The sequence below is a fragment of the Podarcis vaucheri genome (genome assembly GCF_965113315.1).
Source record: "Podarcis vaucheri genome assembly, chromosome: 5".
Classification (NCBI taxonomy): domain Eukaryota; kingdom Metazoa; phylum Chordata; class Lepidosauria; order Squamata; family Lacertidae; genus Podarcis; species Podarcis vaucheri.
In genome coordinates, this window is record NC_138763.1 from 76,792,955 (window position 1) to 76,810,013 (window position 17,059).

Genomic DNA, 17,059 nt, shown 5'->3' on the forward strand with positions numbered 1-17,059 from the left:
CTGACTCAGAAAATGGCAGAATCAGACAGCATGGACATATCTTCCTGTTGATCTCCAGGCGTAGAACACTGATAAAGGCTTAGAACAAACGTCTCAGTACAGTGGTACCTCGGGTTACAGACGCTTCAGGTTAGAGACTCACCTAATCCAGAAATAGTACCTTGGGTTAAGAACTTTGCTTCAGGATGAGATCAGAAATCGTGCAGCGGCGGCGCGGCGGCAGCGGGAGGCCCCATTAGCTAAAGTGGTACCTCAGGTTAAGAACAGACCCTCCAGAATGAATTAAGATCTTACCCGAGGTACACTGTATAATAATACTTCATCTCCACTTTTGTTCTGTAGATCTACATTATGCCAGCTGCTACATATCACACAACGGCTTCTGTTTTTTTTCTTTTTTTAAAAACCCCAACAAGGCTGACTATGGTAACTAGGCAGGTAATCTGACCTTTGTTAGTATTATAAACAAAGAGTGCCTGCACTTGAAAGAAATTCTAGAGTAGTAATAAAATTGAAATCCGATATGCTTCCTTGGGAGCAAGTACCCTTAGCTCAGTGCTAAATGTTGTGCTCTAGTATGGTGTAATGGTCAGAGTATTGACTGAGACCTGGGAAATCAGGGTTCAAATCCCCACTCACCGTAAAACTTGCTGGGTGACCTTAACTTACCTCACAGGGTTATTGTGGGTACTGAGAAGCTGAAGAAGCTTGTATGCCATATTGAGCTCCTTGGAGGAAAAGGTGGGATATAAATACAATAAATAAATAAAATAAATCTAGCAATAAAAGGTGCATGTTTGCAATCAGACTGGCTTTCAGCCCCACTGCATCCATTTCATTCAGTCTTTGCCTGCGAATTGCTATCCTCTCACTCTCACATTTGATAAAGTAGACTATAGTCCACAGAAGCCGATACCATATTAAAATCTGTTTAGTATTTAAGGTGCCACAAGACTCTTTGCTTTTGCAGCAAGAAAGCAAAAACTGCTGGCAATTTTCGCCAGCGAATTTACACAGAATTGCAATTGTATACTCCATGGTGTCAAGAGACTACATTTTATGTAGTAGTAACATGAAAGGTTGGAGAAAATCTGCTGAGACAGGTTTGGTCAAACAGCTGCTAACACTGATCTAAAATACTTCTACTTGGAAGAGCAATTTGTTCAAACAGGACATTATTCCAAGTCAGGAAAGTATGCTTGCAGCCTGATTGGCCAATACTTCCTCAGAACCCAAGTCTAGCTGAGTTGGGGCTTACTAGCAAACACATGCGTACGGGATTGTATGTGTGACTCTGGAAATAAATCCAAATGTAAACATGTTTAAGGGACATAGGCAGGGTCAGGAAGAATGAGGTTTGGTGAGCACCCCCCATGTACCTTCCCTCCCCCTTTACCCCATTGCTGGACCCCTGCGGAAAATATGCTGTTCACTATTCCACCAGCATATAACTAAACCATAACATAACATAAGGTCCGTATAGTTAAAGCTATTGTTTTCCCAGTAGCGATACGATGGAAGTGAGAGCTGGACCATAAAAGAAGGCTGATCACCGAAGAATTGATGCTTTTGAATTATGGTGCTGGAGGAGACTCTTGAGAGCCCCATGGACTGCAAGAAGATCAAGCCTATCCATTCTTAAGGAAATCAGCCCTGAGTGCTCACTGGAAGGACAGATCCTGAAGCTGAGACTCCAATACTTTGGCCACCTCATGAGAAGAGAAGACTCCCTGGAAAAGACCCTGATGTTGGGAAAGATGGAGGCACAAGGAGAAGGGGACGACAGAGGACGAGATGGTTGGACAGTGTTCTCGAAGCTGCCAGCATGAGTTTGACCAAACTGCGGGAGGCAGTGGAAGACAGGAGTGCCTGGCATGCTCTGGTCCATGGGGTCACGAAGAGCCGGACACGACTAAACAACAGCAAACATAACAAAATTGACCTTTACCATATGGATGGTGTCAGCTTGAATTATAAACTAGGAATTAAAAGAAAACTGCTGTTTTAGCATGCTGACTTGAAGTTAACTCTACCTCCCTCCCAAGTCCAGAGGGCTGGTGTAAGAAAATATGTTTAGGCTAGACGTGTTAATGTGAACAATTCCTTATTTCTTATTCCAGAAATCTAACATGTGGGACCAGGGCTGCCAGCATGAATAAAAGATTGGGGGGGGCAGATGAGCCCCACCCGGCACAATGAATCACGTGATGCGGCACATGCACACCATTTGAATGGCAATGCCTGCCAACTCAAGTATTTTATGGGGGGCAAAGGGACCTCCGCCCTTAGGAGTTGGCTCCTAGGCATGGGACAAAAGCCTCCTTCTCTTGAAATTCACTTTATGCAGTGGATCTCTCTGCTTCTGTCCCCCCCCCCCCTGGACCCGGCGCGGGTACTTTTGAGGTGGACTTTTGACAGGATGAAACTGAACCCAGACCACCTATCCCAGAGAAGGGGTTGGTGGTGCCTTGCATCCAACAGTCAGTCAGGAGTAAGCCCGGCCACGGGCTCCTCCGCGCTCTTGTGCCAAAGCCAAGGAATCCTCCCCTTCGAGAGCGCTCCGCGCGCCGGCTGCCAGCCCACCTGGCCGAAACCTTCACCTGGGCGCCGCGCGTGGCGTGGCGTGGCCGGGCCCCGCCTCCCGGTTTCTCTGGTGTGCGGGGGGAGGGCGGGGCCAACGAGCTGGGAACTCGCGGCGGGTCTCTCCGCCCGCCCGCCGCCCCCGCCCCCGCCTTCTCAGGCTCCTGCCTTAACCTGTTGGCGGCCCCTGAGGGGAGAGAGCGGCGCGCGCGCGCGCGCGCTGAGGTAACCCGGCAGCGCGCTTGGAGAACTTCCTCGAGCGAAGTTGCGCGCAGCCCGTGAGGGAGCTCGGCCGAACTGGGCTCCTGCTCGCCTCTCCTTTGCTCCACGGGATAAAGAGGTGTGTCTGGGCGAGAGAAAGAGAGAGAGAGCCTTGCAACATGGCCTCCTCCTCTTCCTCCGCCTCCGCCGCCTTTTCTCCAGGCGGGGATGCCCGAGAACTGGACCAGGTGAGACACCGGGCGGCCCGTTCCCCCCACCCTCCGGTTTCTTCGTGAGCTTTCCCTCTTCTGCGTCTCTCTCTGTCTCTTGCCGCCTTCCGGGAAGACAAGCTGAAGCGCAGTGACCTTTCCGTGCCGCGCTCCGAGGAGCCGAGGGTGGACTCGAGGCGTCGGTCACACCTGAGGCGAGCGCGCTTCGGGCTACGAGCCTGTCGGGAGCCGCGCGGAAGCCCACGAGGCTGGCTTCTGAGGAGAGACGGGGCTGCCGCGCGTGAGGCGGTTCGCGCCCTCATCCCGTTCGCGGCGGCGGGTCCTGCTTCCCATTGAGGAAGCAGCGTGAGGAGGGAAGCGGGTTCTCAGGTTTCCCCTACATGAAAAAAATCCCGTCCTGCTGCGAGCTTGGAAGGGTTTGAAGCAAGGAAACAAGCGAGGACTGGGATAGCGTTGTTTGTTTTCCTCTGAGGGACTCCAGGCGGTTTACAGACAAAAAGAAGAACCAGCTAAAAACATCAAAAAGTCATTTTTTTAAAAAGCAGTTCACCACTGATAGAATTAAAGCTATATAAAATTTAGTTTTGGCTTAGCCTTAGCAGGGACTACTTTCTTTTAATTAGTATCCTTGTGCTGCACAAATAAAATTAAGAGCAAGAGTTAATGGCTTAATTGACAAGAGATCCAAATCTATGAGTTGTATTAAACGAAGTTTTACTCCGAGGAAGCCCATTAATAAACATGGCTAAGTGAAGTCTGTTAATTTCAACAGATCTATTCTGAGTAATACTCAACTGTGTTAAGTGATCCAAATTCTTAAGGGAGTGTATTCTGGAAGTGTCTTGCTGGGTCATCCTAAAGTCCATTCAATCCAGTGTTTATTTGTTTTGGAGCAGGTTCTCTTCACTGTTAAGCAGATGCTAGGCTATCTACCGGAAATAGGCTGGAGGTCCACATTGGCGGTCTATGTTCTGTCAATCTCTGTGTTAGAAGTTTCGTGCTCTTTATAACATAATAGTGGGTGTAGTTCTCTTTGAACCTGTTGGCTCTGTGTCAAATGCAATCGCACCTGTAGCTTCAGGTAATCCTTGTCAACAGCATCGCTTGCCTGGGAGGTAAAGACACTACTAACTGAAGAGAGCATGGTGGCAAATCCAATAAGAACTTATTTGAAAGGAAATTACTTTGATCTCAGTTGGACATGCTTGCAAATAAACTTGCATATGATGGGACTGAGAAACTCTCATTGCTGCCTTGCTTGTGCTTGCAGTGTGCTTGAATGCATAAGGAAGCTGAAATGTTAGTGAACGGGTTTAGTAAATACAACAGGGATTTAACTTTGAATGTTGTTCAGTAATTTGTGTGGAACGTGGTCCATGTTCTGTGGACGACGGTCACAATATCAGAGGGCCTGTTAATGCTTCTGAGTGTTGTTTGATTGTCCCGACTGAGTTAAAATCTGGAGGCAAACTCTGAAGACTGGGTTAGCACGCCTGTCAAGTGACTCCTATGTTGTGCCTTGAACCGAATCAGTTTCAGCTTTCAGGCAAGTCTTTCTGTTTAAGCAGAGAACATCCCTTGCACATTTCAGAACCCACAGTCGAATCTTTGGGACAAGAGGGGGATATCTTTCCTTTTAGTGAGGCGAACCTCACGCACAAACCGCTTTCTCTGTGGCCTGGATATAGTCCAATTGCTTTTGACCTGGGACTTGAAGGGACCATCTTGCAAAAATACAGTATAATAGAGGCATCCTTTGAATTAGTTCAAACAGAATGATAATGAAGCCAGTTTTTAGTATGTGGCATAGATGTGCACCAAGTGGGAGAATCCACTTCTTGGGAATTAGCAGTGAATAAATTTAAAGCTAAATGGACAAGATTTCTTGCACTGGTATTGGAAGCTCACTAGTTTGAACTGTGTTTTGTATTAGTATTCCAAAGAAACCAGTCACCCTGCCAGTGTGCGGGCCGCTCTACTTTTTGTGGGTATTGCTTGTGTATAACAAACGACTTAATACCTGGTGAAAGAATATAACAATGTTTTTGTTTCCAAGATGTACTTTTCCTTCCTCTTCACTTCAGGTTGGCTATCAAACTTTATGGTGTGGTTTGAGCTCACTCTGAGGTAGAAGGTCATACATATGACCAAAATAGTATGAAAGCACAATGGCTGCAACCCTAACATTGCATACCTCTGGATCCACCTTACTCACTATTCCCCTTCAATGATTTATTGATTTTTTAAAAATGATAATTTGTAGAAAAAAGTGGTATGCAGCATATTAAAAGTAGAAGTATAGAATACCAAAAAAATATATGCACAAATCTGAAGGGCATACAAAATGAGAATGAAAGGCAATGTTGTTACTCCTCAAAGACTTGTCTAAATAAATGTTTTTAACAGTAACAAAAAAGGGAAAAACACACACACATCACATGCCACACATGTCAGAAGGGAGTATGCGCCATGATGTGGGTGCCATCACAGTGAATGTGCTGCTCCAAGTAGTTGTCCAATGAACCTTGGAGGTGAGTGGCACCATCAGGAAGGCCTTTACCAGTGACCTCAGTGACTGAATAGGACGTATGGAAGAAGGCAGTTTCTTAAACAATCAGGCTCTATGTTGTTTAAAGCTTTGTATACAAATGACAAAATCTTGAGCTTTGTTTGGCAGCAAATTGTCAACCAGTTATGCCTTTAGTGAAACAATGTACCAGTTTGGATGATATCTGTGAAGTTTAATCCCCAAGCCCTACACATAGACTTGGGGGGCTGACCACGCCTCCACCACCTACTTGGGGATGACCCATCCCATCAAGGTGACCTTCACACATAGAATCCTTTGTGTGTAGGTCAAAGTCAGATGGCAGACTCCTGGATTGCATGATGTTGGTCCATGTAGATGGGATTGTACATACATAGGTTCCATTTGGATGGGGTACCCTGGTATAGATGGTAGAGGCAGGTGAGCATGCTAGCTTCACATATAAGGTTGGAGCAGAGTTCTGAAGTATTGTGTAAACCCAACTGATACATGTATATGTTACTATTACAATAGCTGATGGCCCCAGTAATGCAAAGGATCTAGCACTGGCCTATAATAATGCAAACATTTTCACATGAGGCTTAAAATGGCTCGCCATTGTAAAAGAATATATTGCAATGCAGCACATTTTTATTTCTCCTCTGCAGTCTATATCAGGTTGACAAAAATATTTGTTGCAAATAATGCTTTTTAAGAGTTGCGTGAAGCCATTGTCCAGGAAATTTCTACCTATCCTTTGCCACCTTATGCTTACATAACTCAGTTCTTCTTCAACTATCATTGAAATACCACTGTCTTTTGGTCTACTGTGCGCTGAAACCCATTCAATATATCTTAAGGTTCATTTTGCATAAGGCCTCATTTTATTAGGTTGTTCTACTGCTAGACAAGCTACTGTTGAATAGTTCCTGCTTTTTGAACTGTTCTGTAATTACACGATTTGGGTCTCAAGGGTAAGACACAAAATATAATGTACTTATACACTGCTTGTGGTGCTAAACAAAACCTTTCCCATTAAGAAGAAGAAAGAAAAGATTTGGATATGTGATAAAGCATATTGTGTTGGCTTGTTGCCCAGAAGCTCTAGGGTGTCTTTCAGTTGAAACTGTAAGATTAGCTTCAAATTCAATCAGCGACAAATGAATTTTACTTTCAGTTTCTTTACGAAGTTTTTTAATAGCTATAACATCCCATGTGTATGGGGTGGGGTAGTTGCAGCCATTTGCTAATGTATAAATTAATTGCATCAGTCCTACAGGAGCATATCCAAGTACCTCATTGCAGTAGCAGAAGTTAGCATGATTTCCACTAATGCAATGGGGCATTCTCCCTCACTTCTCCTCCTATGTGTTGCCCATGACCTCCCCAAATCTGCTGGGGGAAAGGGTTGGGAAAACCCCCAGACACTGGTGGAGGAAGGGGAGTGCGGGGAGAGCTCACCGCCCCCAGCAGTGCAATCCCGGTGGGGTGCCATCGCAGCTGCCACCCCCCGCACTGGGTGCCATGCCCCCGCAGGTGGCGTGCCCTGCCCCCAGGACATGGACCATGCCCCTGCGGGCGGCGCACCACCCCCACCCCCACCTGCTCTCTGCCCCCCGGTGCCGGAGCATGAAGCTTCGTCATGGCTCCCAACATAGTATGTCGTGGTGGGGAGGGCATTGGTAGATTGTTCTGTCAGGGAAGCAGAAATGCTTGCACTGATGGAACTGTTCTCTTACAGAACACAGTGCAACTCATAGCATTGGTGTATAAAGCAAAGTGGTCTAGGAGCATTTAAGTAAGTAGCAGCTAAGCCAGCAGGTGTGGGAAGAACACAGATTTGGCGCTGTAGTCCTTTGCAGTTTGTATACATGGAAGGCAAAATCCACCTCTCTAGTACTGAGCATTTGAGTAAAGCTCTATTCTCTCATACGTTATAATAAAAGGTCAAGGTACCCCTGCCCGTACGAGCCAGTTGTGTCTGACTCTAGGGTTGCGTGCTCATCTTGCTCAAGAGGCCGTGAGCCAGCGCCGTCCGAAGACACTTCCGGGTCACGTGGCCAGCGTGACGAAGCTGCAGCTGGCAAGCCAGCACCAGCGCAGCACACGGAAATGCCGTTTACCTTCCCACTATAAAGCGGTTCCTATTTATCTACTAGCACTTAAGAGTGCTTTCGAACTGCTAGGTGGGCAGGAGCTGGGACCGAACAACGGGAGCTCACCCCACCGCGGGGATTCGAACCGCCAACCTTGCGATCAGCAAGTCCTGGGCACTGAGGTTTTGCCCACAGCACCACCCGGGTCCCTCTTTAACGTTATAATAGTTCTCTTTAAACATGTGCATCAGTAAGTAAGTAAGTAAGTAAGTAAGTAAAGTACTGTAATAGTGGTTGCACACACATCCTGGGAGCCTGTGAGTTTAAATGTGGCTATTGATACAATGGACGTCTTAGAAACTTGGCTAAATCCAAATGTCATTGGCAGAATGACAGTGGAGCCCTATAATACCAGTAGTAAAGGAACAGCAGTGTGGTTGTGTTTGAAGAACAATTTGTGGTGTAAGGACACAAATAGTATGATGCATTTTGAATAGGATCTATTTGTCTTGTAGAAATTAGTGGGGAAGCTCCTGTTTGTTGGAATACATTGCTGGAGCCACTGAATCAAAGTACCTGCTACTCTTTATTATCTAAATGACATATAAATTGGTAAAGCCCTTCCAAGATAAGCAACTTAACAAGGGATCAGGATTTTGATCCTCTCACTTCAAAAGTCCCAAGACTACAAGAACCCAGTCATAGCTGTGTAATTTGAAAAATCCATGTAAGACACTGAACAAAATGGTTCTTGGTTAGAGTATATCCAGTTAAATCAATGAGTCTACTCTAAGTGTGAGTTAGTTGTATATTACCCATTTACACATCTGCAATTTTCATCATAGCACCCACCACTCCATTTGAGTGAATTCTTGTGTGTAGCTTGGGCTTATTACTGCACCTTTTAAATAACTGGTTTTCACTTAAAAAACACCCACCCACCATACATTCAAAAATAAAAGTTACACTTTTGGAACATTTCATAAAAGCAACTCCAGGAAAAGAGCACTTAAACTTTCATGTTCCCTAGATCAGTGTTTCATCATCATCATTTTCTTTGTATGCCACCTTCACACAGTTAAACAATGCTCAAGGCGGCTTACAATATGAAAAGATTTATATAATTACAAACATAGTAAAGTAGTCATAAAAATAAAACACATCAAAAACTACATAACCAAACTGAACATTTTCCACATAAAAAGATACAAGAAATTAATATCAATAACAGCAGCAAAAACTCGCAACAAAACTTCCCCCAAAATACCCCATTCCCTGCAGTCCTTAGGAAGCCTGTCAGCCCCCCCCCCCCCAGGCCAGGTGGAGAGAGGCAGGAGCAGGACCACCAGGCTCTCAGCCTTTTTCTGACTGTGACCCCCTTACAACCTTGATTCCTTCCTGTGCCCCCCCATGGACGTATCCAAGGGGGGCAGCTGCCTTCCATAAGTAAAAATCAATACATAACTGAGGCTCTGCCCCCAGCCACTCTGGGCAGCTTACAACATATATAAAACCACAACAAAACACCAAACATTAAGAAACAGAATGTCCTATACAGGCAACAAACAAACCAATAAGTCAATAGAAACCAATAACAACAATAATAAGAGTTTACACTTATACCCAAATTAAAATAACCACAAAGCCCAACTAAACATTTAACCAACCCCAACCCAACAAAAACAAACCAGAGGAACCCAAATTAGAACTGTTTAAAACGTTGTAAAACATTTTTGGCAGTTGCTCCAGCCCAAGAGTTGTTTCAGTAATGTCCCTCTGGCCTCCCAGCAGCCTCTTTTATCTGTTCAAGGTGAGCCTGGGCCCCACCCCTAGGCCAGGTGGAAATAGGCCTTGCAGCAGTGAGGGGGGTCTTCCTTTCAGCACTCACAGCAGCAGCAATGTCCCTCCAGCCTCCTAGGAGCCTTTTAGGTGCAGGTAAATGCTGCACCTAGACTAGGATTATTTTCCCTTGCCCTTGGTGGGGGCGGTTGCCCATGGAGAAACTTGCAAATACGCAGCCGTCCCCCTTGTAGATGCAAATGATACAGTCCATGGAAAGCTGCGCCGTATGTTTCTGCAACATATATAAGTTACATAGGTTGAGTTTTGGAACAAATCAGTTGAGAGAGAAAGGGTGAATGAGTTGGTAGAAACTTGAGATGATAAGAGTGGACTGCTTCAGGGTGTAGAAGAGAGTTTTAAAACCAACACTACCAAACTTAAAAAACAAAATCATATAACATAAACAGTCCTTATGTACAGATAACCACCAGTACACACTATTAATTGGTAATATGGGCATTACCAAAGACTTGAAGTTTGCATAGGATGGGGACCTTCAAATCCTGTTAAATGAGCTAAATTGGGAGCAAATCTGAGTGACCCCCCCCCCTTTGGACCATCTAAACCAGAATTCAAGAGCTGACCCTCACATTGCTTCTCCAGTGGCAATGGACATGAGTGAAACACTCCTGTAGGAATAACACCTTGTATCCATTCCGCTGGCATGGATATGAGGAAATGGAAAGCCATATTCACGTGGTAGGTATGTGTTAGAGTAAGCCAATTCTGGGTTTGGGTGTGCAGATTAGTCTGATTAGCTTTTGGTTTTGGGCCCCATGTTGGCATTGCTCTGAACAGAACCGCTTGATGTGCCTTAATGAACAAGCGTCACTATTGTTGCCTGTCACTTGGATGGAGATGACCAGGTGGTGGAAGACAGTGGAAGGACCCACAAAGGAAGAATGGTTGTCCAAAGTGCAGGAAGTAACAGGGCCGGAGGAAGGAGGTGCAGTGGGGATGGGATGCCCCGGGTGTCACCACTGAGGGGGGTGGCAAAATGCCAGGCGGCAGTAACTGCAGGGCCTGCAGTGGCCCCGAGCCACACGTCTCTCCTGGGGGTGACACAGTGGCTTGGGTGCCCACAGGCTCCGCACTGCCCCAAACGGTCCACCCACCACCTCCCCCTCAGCTGTAGGGTGACTGAGTGGGAGGAGGCAGGCAGACTCCTCGGAGGCCCTGAATTTAAACTACTATATTTGTTTTTCAGATATTCTTTGAAAACCTCCCATTTTGAAACAAATTCCTGTTTTGCTATATTCTTTATTTTTTTCTGATAGACCATCTAATTCGGCATATTCTGTCAGCTTTTGGATCCAATCTTGTATGCGCAATCTTTTTTAAAGAGAGCCTGAAAGCACGAGCTAAAATAAGAATTAGGAGGTTATTAAATTATTTTCAACTAAGTAATGTTATGCGTCTGTAACTTTCTTAATTAACAGGAGAATCAAAGCAATCCCCTCTTGCAAGATACACACAGTTTTGCATTTTAAGTGTATGCAGAACATTTTTCCTCCTTAATTTTTGAAAGATATCTTTTGTTCCGGTCTACTGTGTCTTTGAAGTCAAATCTTGAATGACTTTACTAGGGAGATTCACGAGAGAATATACAGCCATTTGTTTTGCAAAGGGAGGGCAAATAAATTTTGCATTTTTAGCTAGAGACCCCCTTTAGATTTGGTGAGGCGGGTTGAGTGTCGAAGCTAAGGCTAATTGAAAACAGATGAGGGAGAGGCACAGCACATTTTTTAGGACCCAACAAGTGCCTGCACAAATTTGCATGCTGTGCCTTGGGAGCTAAGCTGAACTTAGTGCCAATGTGCATGTAGAGAAGAGGGTGAGCAGATTGAGGTAGAGATTGAAGAGGCTTAAAATGTTGAATATGATGTTTAGAGTTTTATTATAGTCACAGTTTTGCTTTTCAATCTGGGATGGTGCAATAAGAAAGAGAGGTGCACACTTGTATAGATCTCCCCATCCATAATCTTGCCCCAAGCGATTCCCAGACTTAAGGCTGATTCATATAGCAAGGTGGTGATGAAATAAGGCGGCCACAAACTGACTGGTTTGGTAGCGAGCATAAGAATCATGGAAGTTACTAGCCATATATTCTGGGGGGTTGGGTAACTTGGTTCACTGTAGCTTTCTATATCTTAACACAAAGGCACATAATGAACTGTGAAAACCACTGTAGCTAACACAATGGCAGCATACATCCCCACCCCCACCCCGCTTATGGCCAAAACAGCCCTGTGTGGTAGATTAGGCTGAAAGACGATGGATGGCTCAAAGTAAACATGGTCTTCGCAGCTCTAGCTTGGCAGTCAATAACTACTGCACCACGCCATCTCTAATTCCAGAAGTAGGGTATCCTGTAGTTCAGTCCATATCTCTTAGTATTGTGTATAACCACTGAAGCACCATTAGCAAGGCTCCTCATATCTTAACCTTGGGATATTATCTGGGAATTCCACAAATTACCCTTTGTTTTGCAAATTTAATGAACACATTGCATGCCCTTAGGGCTAGAATATCTTTATACATTAAGCAGACTTATTTAATGTGCATTAAAATTTACGGGCTGCCTTTTTTTTTTGCCACAGAGGCCTTCGAAGTGGCTGACAGTTTCAATAGTAATAAAACAGCTCATTAAAAGCAATTTACAGAAACACGAACGCAACAGCAGTAATTGTATTTCGTTTGCAGAAGAGAAGACCCAGCCTTCTGAAGGTCTCATTGAACAAGAAGGTGGTCTCCTAAAGATCATGTAAAAGCTGTTGATGGAACAGTCTGCCTTGGGAGGTTGTGGACTCTCCTTCCTTGGAGGTTTTTAAGCAGAGGTTGGATGGCCATCTGTCATGGATGCTTTAGCTGGGATTTCTGCATTTCAGGGAGTTGGAGTAAATGACCCTTAGGGTCTCTTCCAGCTCTGCATTTCTATGGTTCTATATGCTGACACTGGAAAAGCCCTGTTTTTCTAGTAGAGCAGTGTTTCCCAAACTTTTTTGGGCAACGGCACACCTGTTTACTGAAAAAAATCTCGCGGCACACCACCATTACAGCCCCGTGACGTCAGCGCGCAGCGTCACGCCGGGAGGGACACACGAAAGTGAAAGTTTTTTCCCTCCCCCTTGCCGGGGAACCTCCAAGCTTTGGGGGTGGGAGGAGGCAGCAGAGCGAGGGACTGAGGGATGGCGGCAACTGAGGCAGCGGCGGCTGTTGTGGTGGTGGCGGCGATAGCGGGCGGAGGAGGGGGCAGCGGCGGGGCTTGAGGAGCCGTCGCCGGGAGTTGCTGCTGCTGTTGTTGCTGCTGCTGCCCGGACATGCCGGCCTCCTCCTCCTCCGCTGTCTCGCGCTCCTCCCTTTTGCACGCGCTGCCCCGCCGCTCGGCACCACCACCGCGGAGCCGCCCCCGGCTCGACGCGGATCCTCGCCGCCGCCGCCTCTCACCGCCCGACTCGCCCGCCTCCCTCTCACGGCACACCAGCCAACGTCTCACGGCACAGTAGTGTGCCGCGGAACACCGGTTGGGAAACACTGTAGTAGAGGATAACTTCGCCTCAGGCAGTATCTCTTCGGTAGGATATTAACTTGCTGAGTATAGCTGTTCCACATTCTCTGCAGCCTGCACAAGGCAGTCTTCAGGAGCAGTCTCCTGTAGAGTGTTAGAGTAGTCTAACTGAGAAGTGACCAGAGGAAACATGTTAATGGAAAGTAGTCTCCTCCCTTAGGTATGCATATGGTGCACCATATTTATGCATCTAATGTATATTCATGTGGCCGAGTTTATTCAATAGACATTTTAGGAGTCAGCAGGTCAGGGGTGTGTCCTTTTTAACCTCCATTCCCAGCAGCTCTTTAGAACATTTGACCTTAGTTACTTGAACTAAAGTCAATCGAAGCACTAATAGGAAACTAAGGGAAGTCATATGACTTCCTGGCAGACAAAAGTAAACTTGGGGCACCTGCGGCTGTTGTCATCTCATCGCTTGCTCACCACTTCAAGCGCATAGATGAATTTGGCGCTCGAGCATGACACCCATGAAAAGCTTTCTGTCTGAAAGACATAGAGAACGGATTGGAAAATGTTTAAACTTGAGGCTGCTATATTGGATGACTACAGGTCTCCCCCCCCCCCCATTTGCTCTGGTATTATCTAAGATTATGACTTTCCTTTTGTTCTTGCTATGGCACCTGCTGCTGATGTAAGTACAATAATCTCGGCTGCACCGCTCACTAGGTACTTTGATCAGAGCATATGTCATGAATTACTGTAAAAGGTACTGGAGGTTTGGATTGAAAAGTATTGAAGGTTTTGCACTACTGGAAACCGAAACCTCTTTTTTTGTCTTTTAACCTTGCTGTTTTTATTCACAAAACTTCAAGAACACCTCTACATATTTGGTACAATAGTTCATCAGTATTACAATAATTTCAAAGCAAGTTACCCTGTATTGGATTTTCCTGTGCCAGAATAGGTGCGTGTTTGAGCATGCTTTTGTCTGTTGTTCAGAACGGTTTACTAGTATATGAGATGCAAATATCCACAGAGCTAACTATGCTTAAAATAAGGTAGGCCCATACGGTCTGCTGTGTTTTAGTAACGGCTCCATAGTTATCTGGTTAGATTTAGAAATGCAGTAAGCCAAATGGCCCATGAAAACAAAATCCTTTACTGCTAAATGGAGAGGAAACGAATGCATTTCAAAACTTACAATCCTGTGCGTATCTACTCAGATGTAAGTCCCATTGTGTTCTGTGAGACTTATTCCAGGTAAATCTATAGCAGCTCTTGTCAAAAGCAGTGCGGCCAGGCAATTTTAGACCCTGGATTTAATGGTCTTAGATGTCTTGTGTGTGTGTTCTGTTGTGAAGCACACAATTAACATCTCTCTCCCCCCCCCACCTTCAAACAATTTCATGCTTTACAACTGCTTCTACATCCTTGATATATTAGAAGAAAAAAAGTGTTTATAAACACTGAAAAAAGGAGCACTCTGAGCACATGCACTTTTGCATTTTAAACTCTGATCATACCATCATTATAACTACAAGAATAAAATTGAGTTTGTGTTTGCTGCCTTAATGTTGGTGCCCTGCTGCACATATTCCCTGAGTTGGTGAGGTTTGTTTGATAGCAACAAGAAACTAACCTTTTAATGTAATCAACCCAGTCTTGTGGAATACTGCCGTTGTTGCTTATACCCCGCCCCTCTGACTGAGTTGCCCCAGCCACTCTGGGCGGCTTCCAACACATATAAAAACACAATAAAACATCAAACATTAAAAACTTCCCTGTATCAATAGAGATTTGGCATAGACCTTCTGTTTCAACTTCTAAATGCCTGCTGAAGATTCTTCAACTCCGTCAGACTCCTGCAGGCAATGAAGACAATATCTTTCCATAATAATTAGCTGATTTCTGGTTTTAAAGTTTTATATGCTTTCATGTAAAACTGTTGTAAACCATTCTGGTTTTTTTTTAATGAATAGTGGTATATAAATACTTGTAATAAATAATAAACAAATACACTTTGAAGAAGCACCATTTTGCTGTAAAAACAAGATAATTTAATATTTTAATGGCTGGCTATAACATCTTTTAAAAATGAGAAGAAAGGATGCTGTGGTGATCCAGCTGCAGTTGTCTCCCTCCATGTCCATAATGGCCCAAGTGTTGGCCAAAAATGGTTCCTCTCTTCCTTCCTTTTTTTTTTTACAATTTGCAGAGTGTTTCGGGCAGGACTGAAGAGGAAAGAGAATTTTCTCCAAAATATTTGGAGAATGGATAGGGCGAAGGCTGACATTTGCTTTAACCATGCGAGGTTGCAGAGGGATTTTTTTCCCTTTCCCTTTCAAAACAAATGCCCGGCACCACTCAAAAGCAGGACAAAGCTCTCTCTGTCTCCATAGCTGCCACTTCCTAATGGGTATGGAGTGACGCAATGCAATGTGACGTATTCCTGCCATGCCACTCCAGGAAGTGTCTATTGGCTGCTTCCCACTGGCCCATATTCTTCAATGGTTTTGGAACAACACAACATGATGTTTTAAAGTAGAAGAAATAGAAGAGAACCCTCTACCACCACATTTACCTAAGGTAAGCAGTGTCCCTGTCCAAATTTTTAAGAGAAAACTATTTCCTCTGCTCCCTGTGAGAGATAGCAAGAATGTTGCATCCTGTTTTTGCATGTGTGATACTTTGTGAAAACAGAGGTGGATTTTGGCCTAGCGTTGGTAAAAAGGGCCTATCTGGGTGGGTGAACAAAATTTCCTTCTGGCTGAATGCAAAGAGAGGAGAAGAAAAGAGGTTGCTGGCTTGGTGGCCTAACCTGACAAGCTAGACCGTCCTACATAAAACCTGATAACTCCCATTGGCTCCTGCCAAAGGGCATTATAGCTGCAGACAGTCCTTACCTTAAAAATGCACTGTGAGGGGAACAGGCCAGTGTAGCTAACCACTATACCTCACAAACCCTGCTTTTTTGTTAACCAATACTTGTCTGTAAGAGTTTTTTGAAAATCAGCTATACAGTGGTACCTCGGGTTACAGACGCTTCAGGTTACATATGCTTCAGGTTACAGACTCCGCTAACCCAGAAATAGTGCCTCGGGTTAAGAACTTTGCTTCAGGATGAGAACAGAAATCGGGCGGCGGCGGCACGGCAGCAGTGGTAGGCCCCATTAGCTAAAGTGGTGCTTCAGGTTAAGAACAATTTCAGGTTAAGAACGGACCTCCGGAACGAATTAAGTACGTAACCAGAGGTACCACTGTAGATTGTTTTGACGCGTCCCCACCGCCTACAGAAGACACCACAGAATTCTCTCTTAAATGCATACCCTCCAACATTTCATTGATGATAATAATAATATAATAATAATAATTTCATTATTTATACCCTGCCTATCTGTTTGGGTTGCCCCAGCCACTCTGGGTGGCTTCCAACACACATAAATATATACAACAAATTAAGCATTAAAAAAACTTCCCTATACAGATGTCTTCTAACGGTTCTGTAGGGAAAATAGGGATGTCCCAGGATCCAGTCAGGGACTGGGACAGCTTCTGTAAACCTTGGACTGTTAATGGAAAATAGGGACACTTGATCTGTAAATGTGAGCTTTCTCTTCTGTGTAAACTCACTTGCTCTCTGAACGCTTCAAGCAGTATGATATTGGGGTGGACCAGTGAGGAGGTGCAGAAGCAGAGAGCCATCATGAAAGAATGAAGGGGGCAACATGATGAAAGCTCACTGCCAAAAATAACCAGTTCTTCTACCCTTCCTTCCATATGCTGATCAGCTGTTTTGATCGCAGCCTTCAACCCTCTTTGCTCCTTTCAACTCCGTGGTAGCTATCATTCAATATGCTATCTCTCGCCAAAAGCTGAAGAGAAGCAGAACTTTCTATTAATTGCTCCACACACATGCAGCTGAAGTGAAGGTGGCTCAACCATTTTCCACTGTAAAGAACAATAAGTTCAACCTCCCAGGGCAGAAACCTAATGTTACCCAATCCCCTCTGTCCCTGAATTCCTCCCTAAAGTTTTTGGGGAATCTGGGCTAGCTTCCTCTGGATTGGTTTAC

General features: G+C 45.0%; 1 protein-coding gene across 1 annotated transcript in view; it reads left to right on the top strand.

Annotated features, from left to right (window-relative positions):
- The first annotated feature begins 2,833 nt into the window (after window positions 1-2,833).
- ANK3 (ankyrin 3) overlaps window positions 2,834-17,059 on the top strand; it is a 400,513-nt gene continuing 386,287 nt past the window's right edge. The window contains exon 1 of the mRNA XM_082222269.1: window positions 2,834-3,029. Within this exon, the coding sequence (XP_082078395.1) occupies window positions 2,961-3,029 (69 nt within the window). The 5' untranslated portion in view covers window positions 2,834-2,960. The remainder of the gene's footprint in view (window positions 3,030-17,059) is intronic.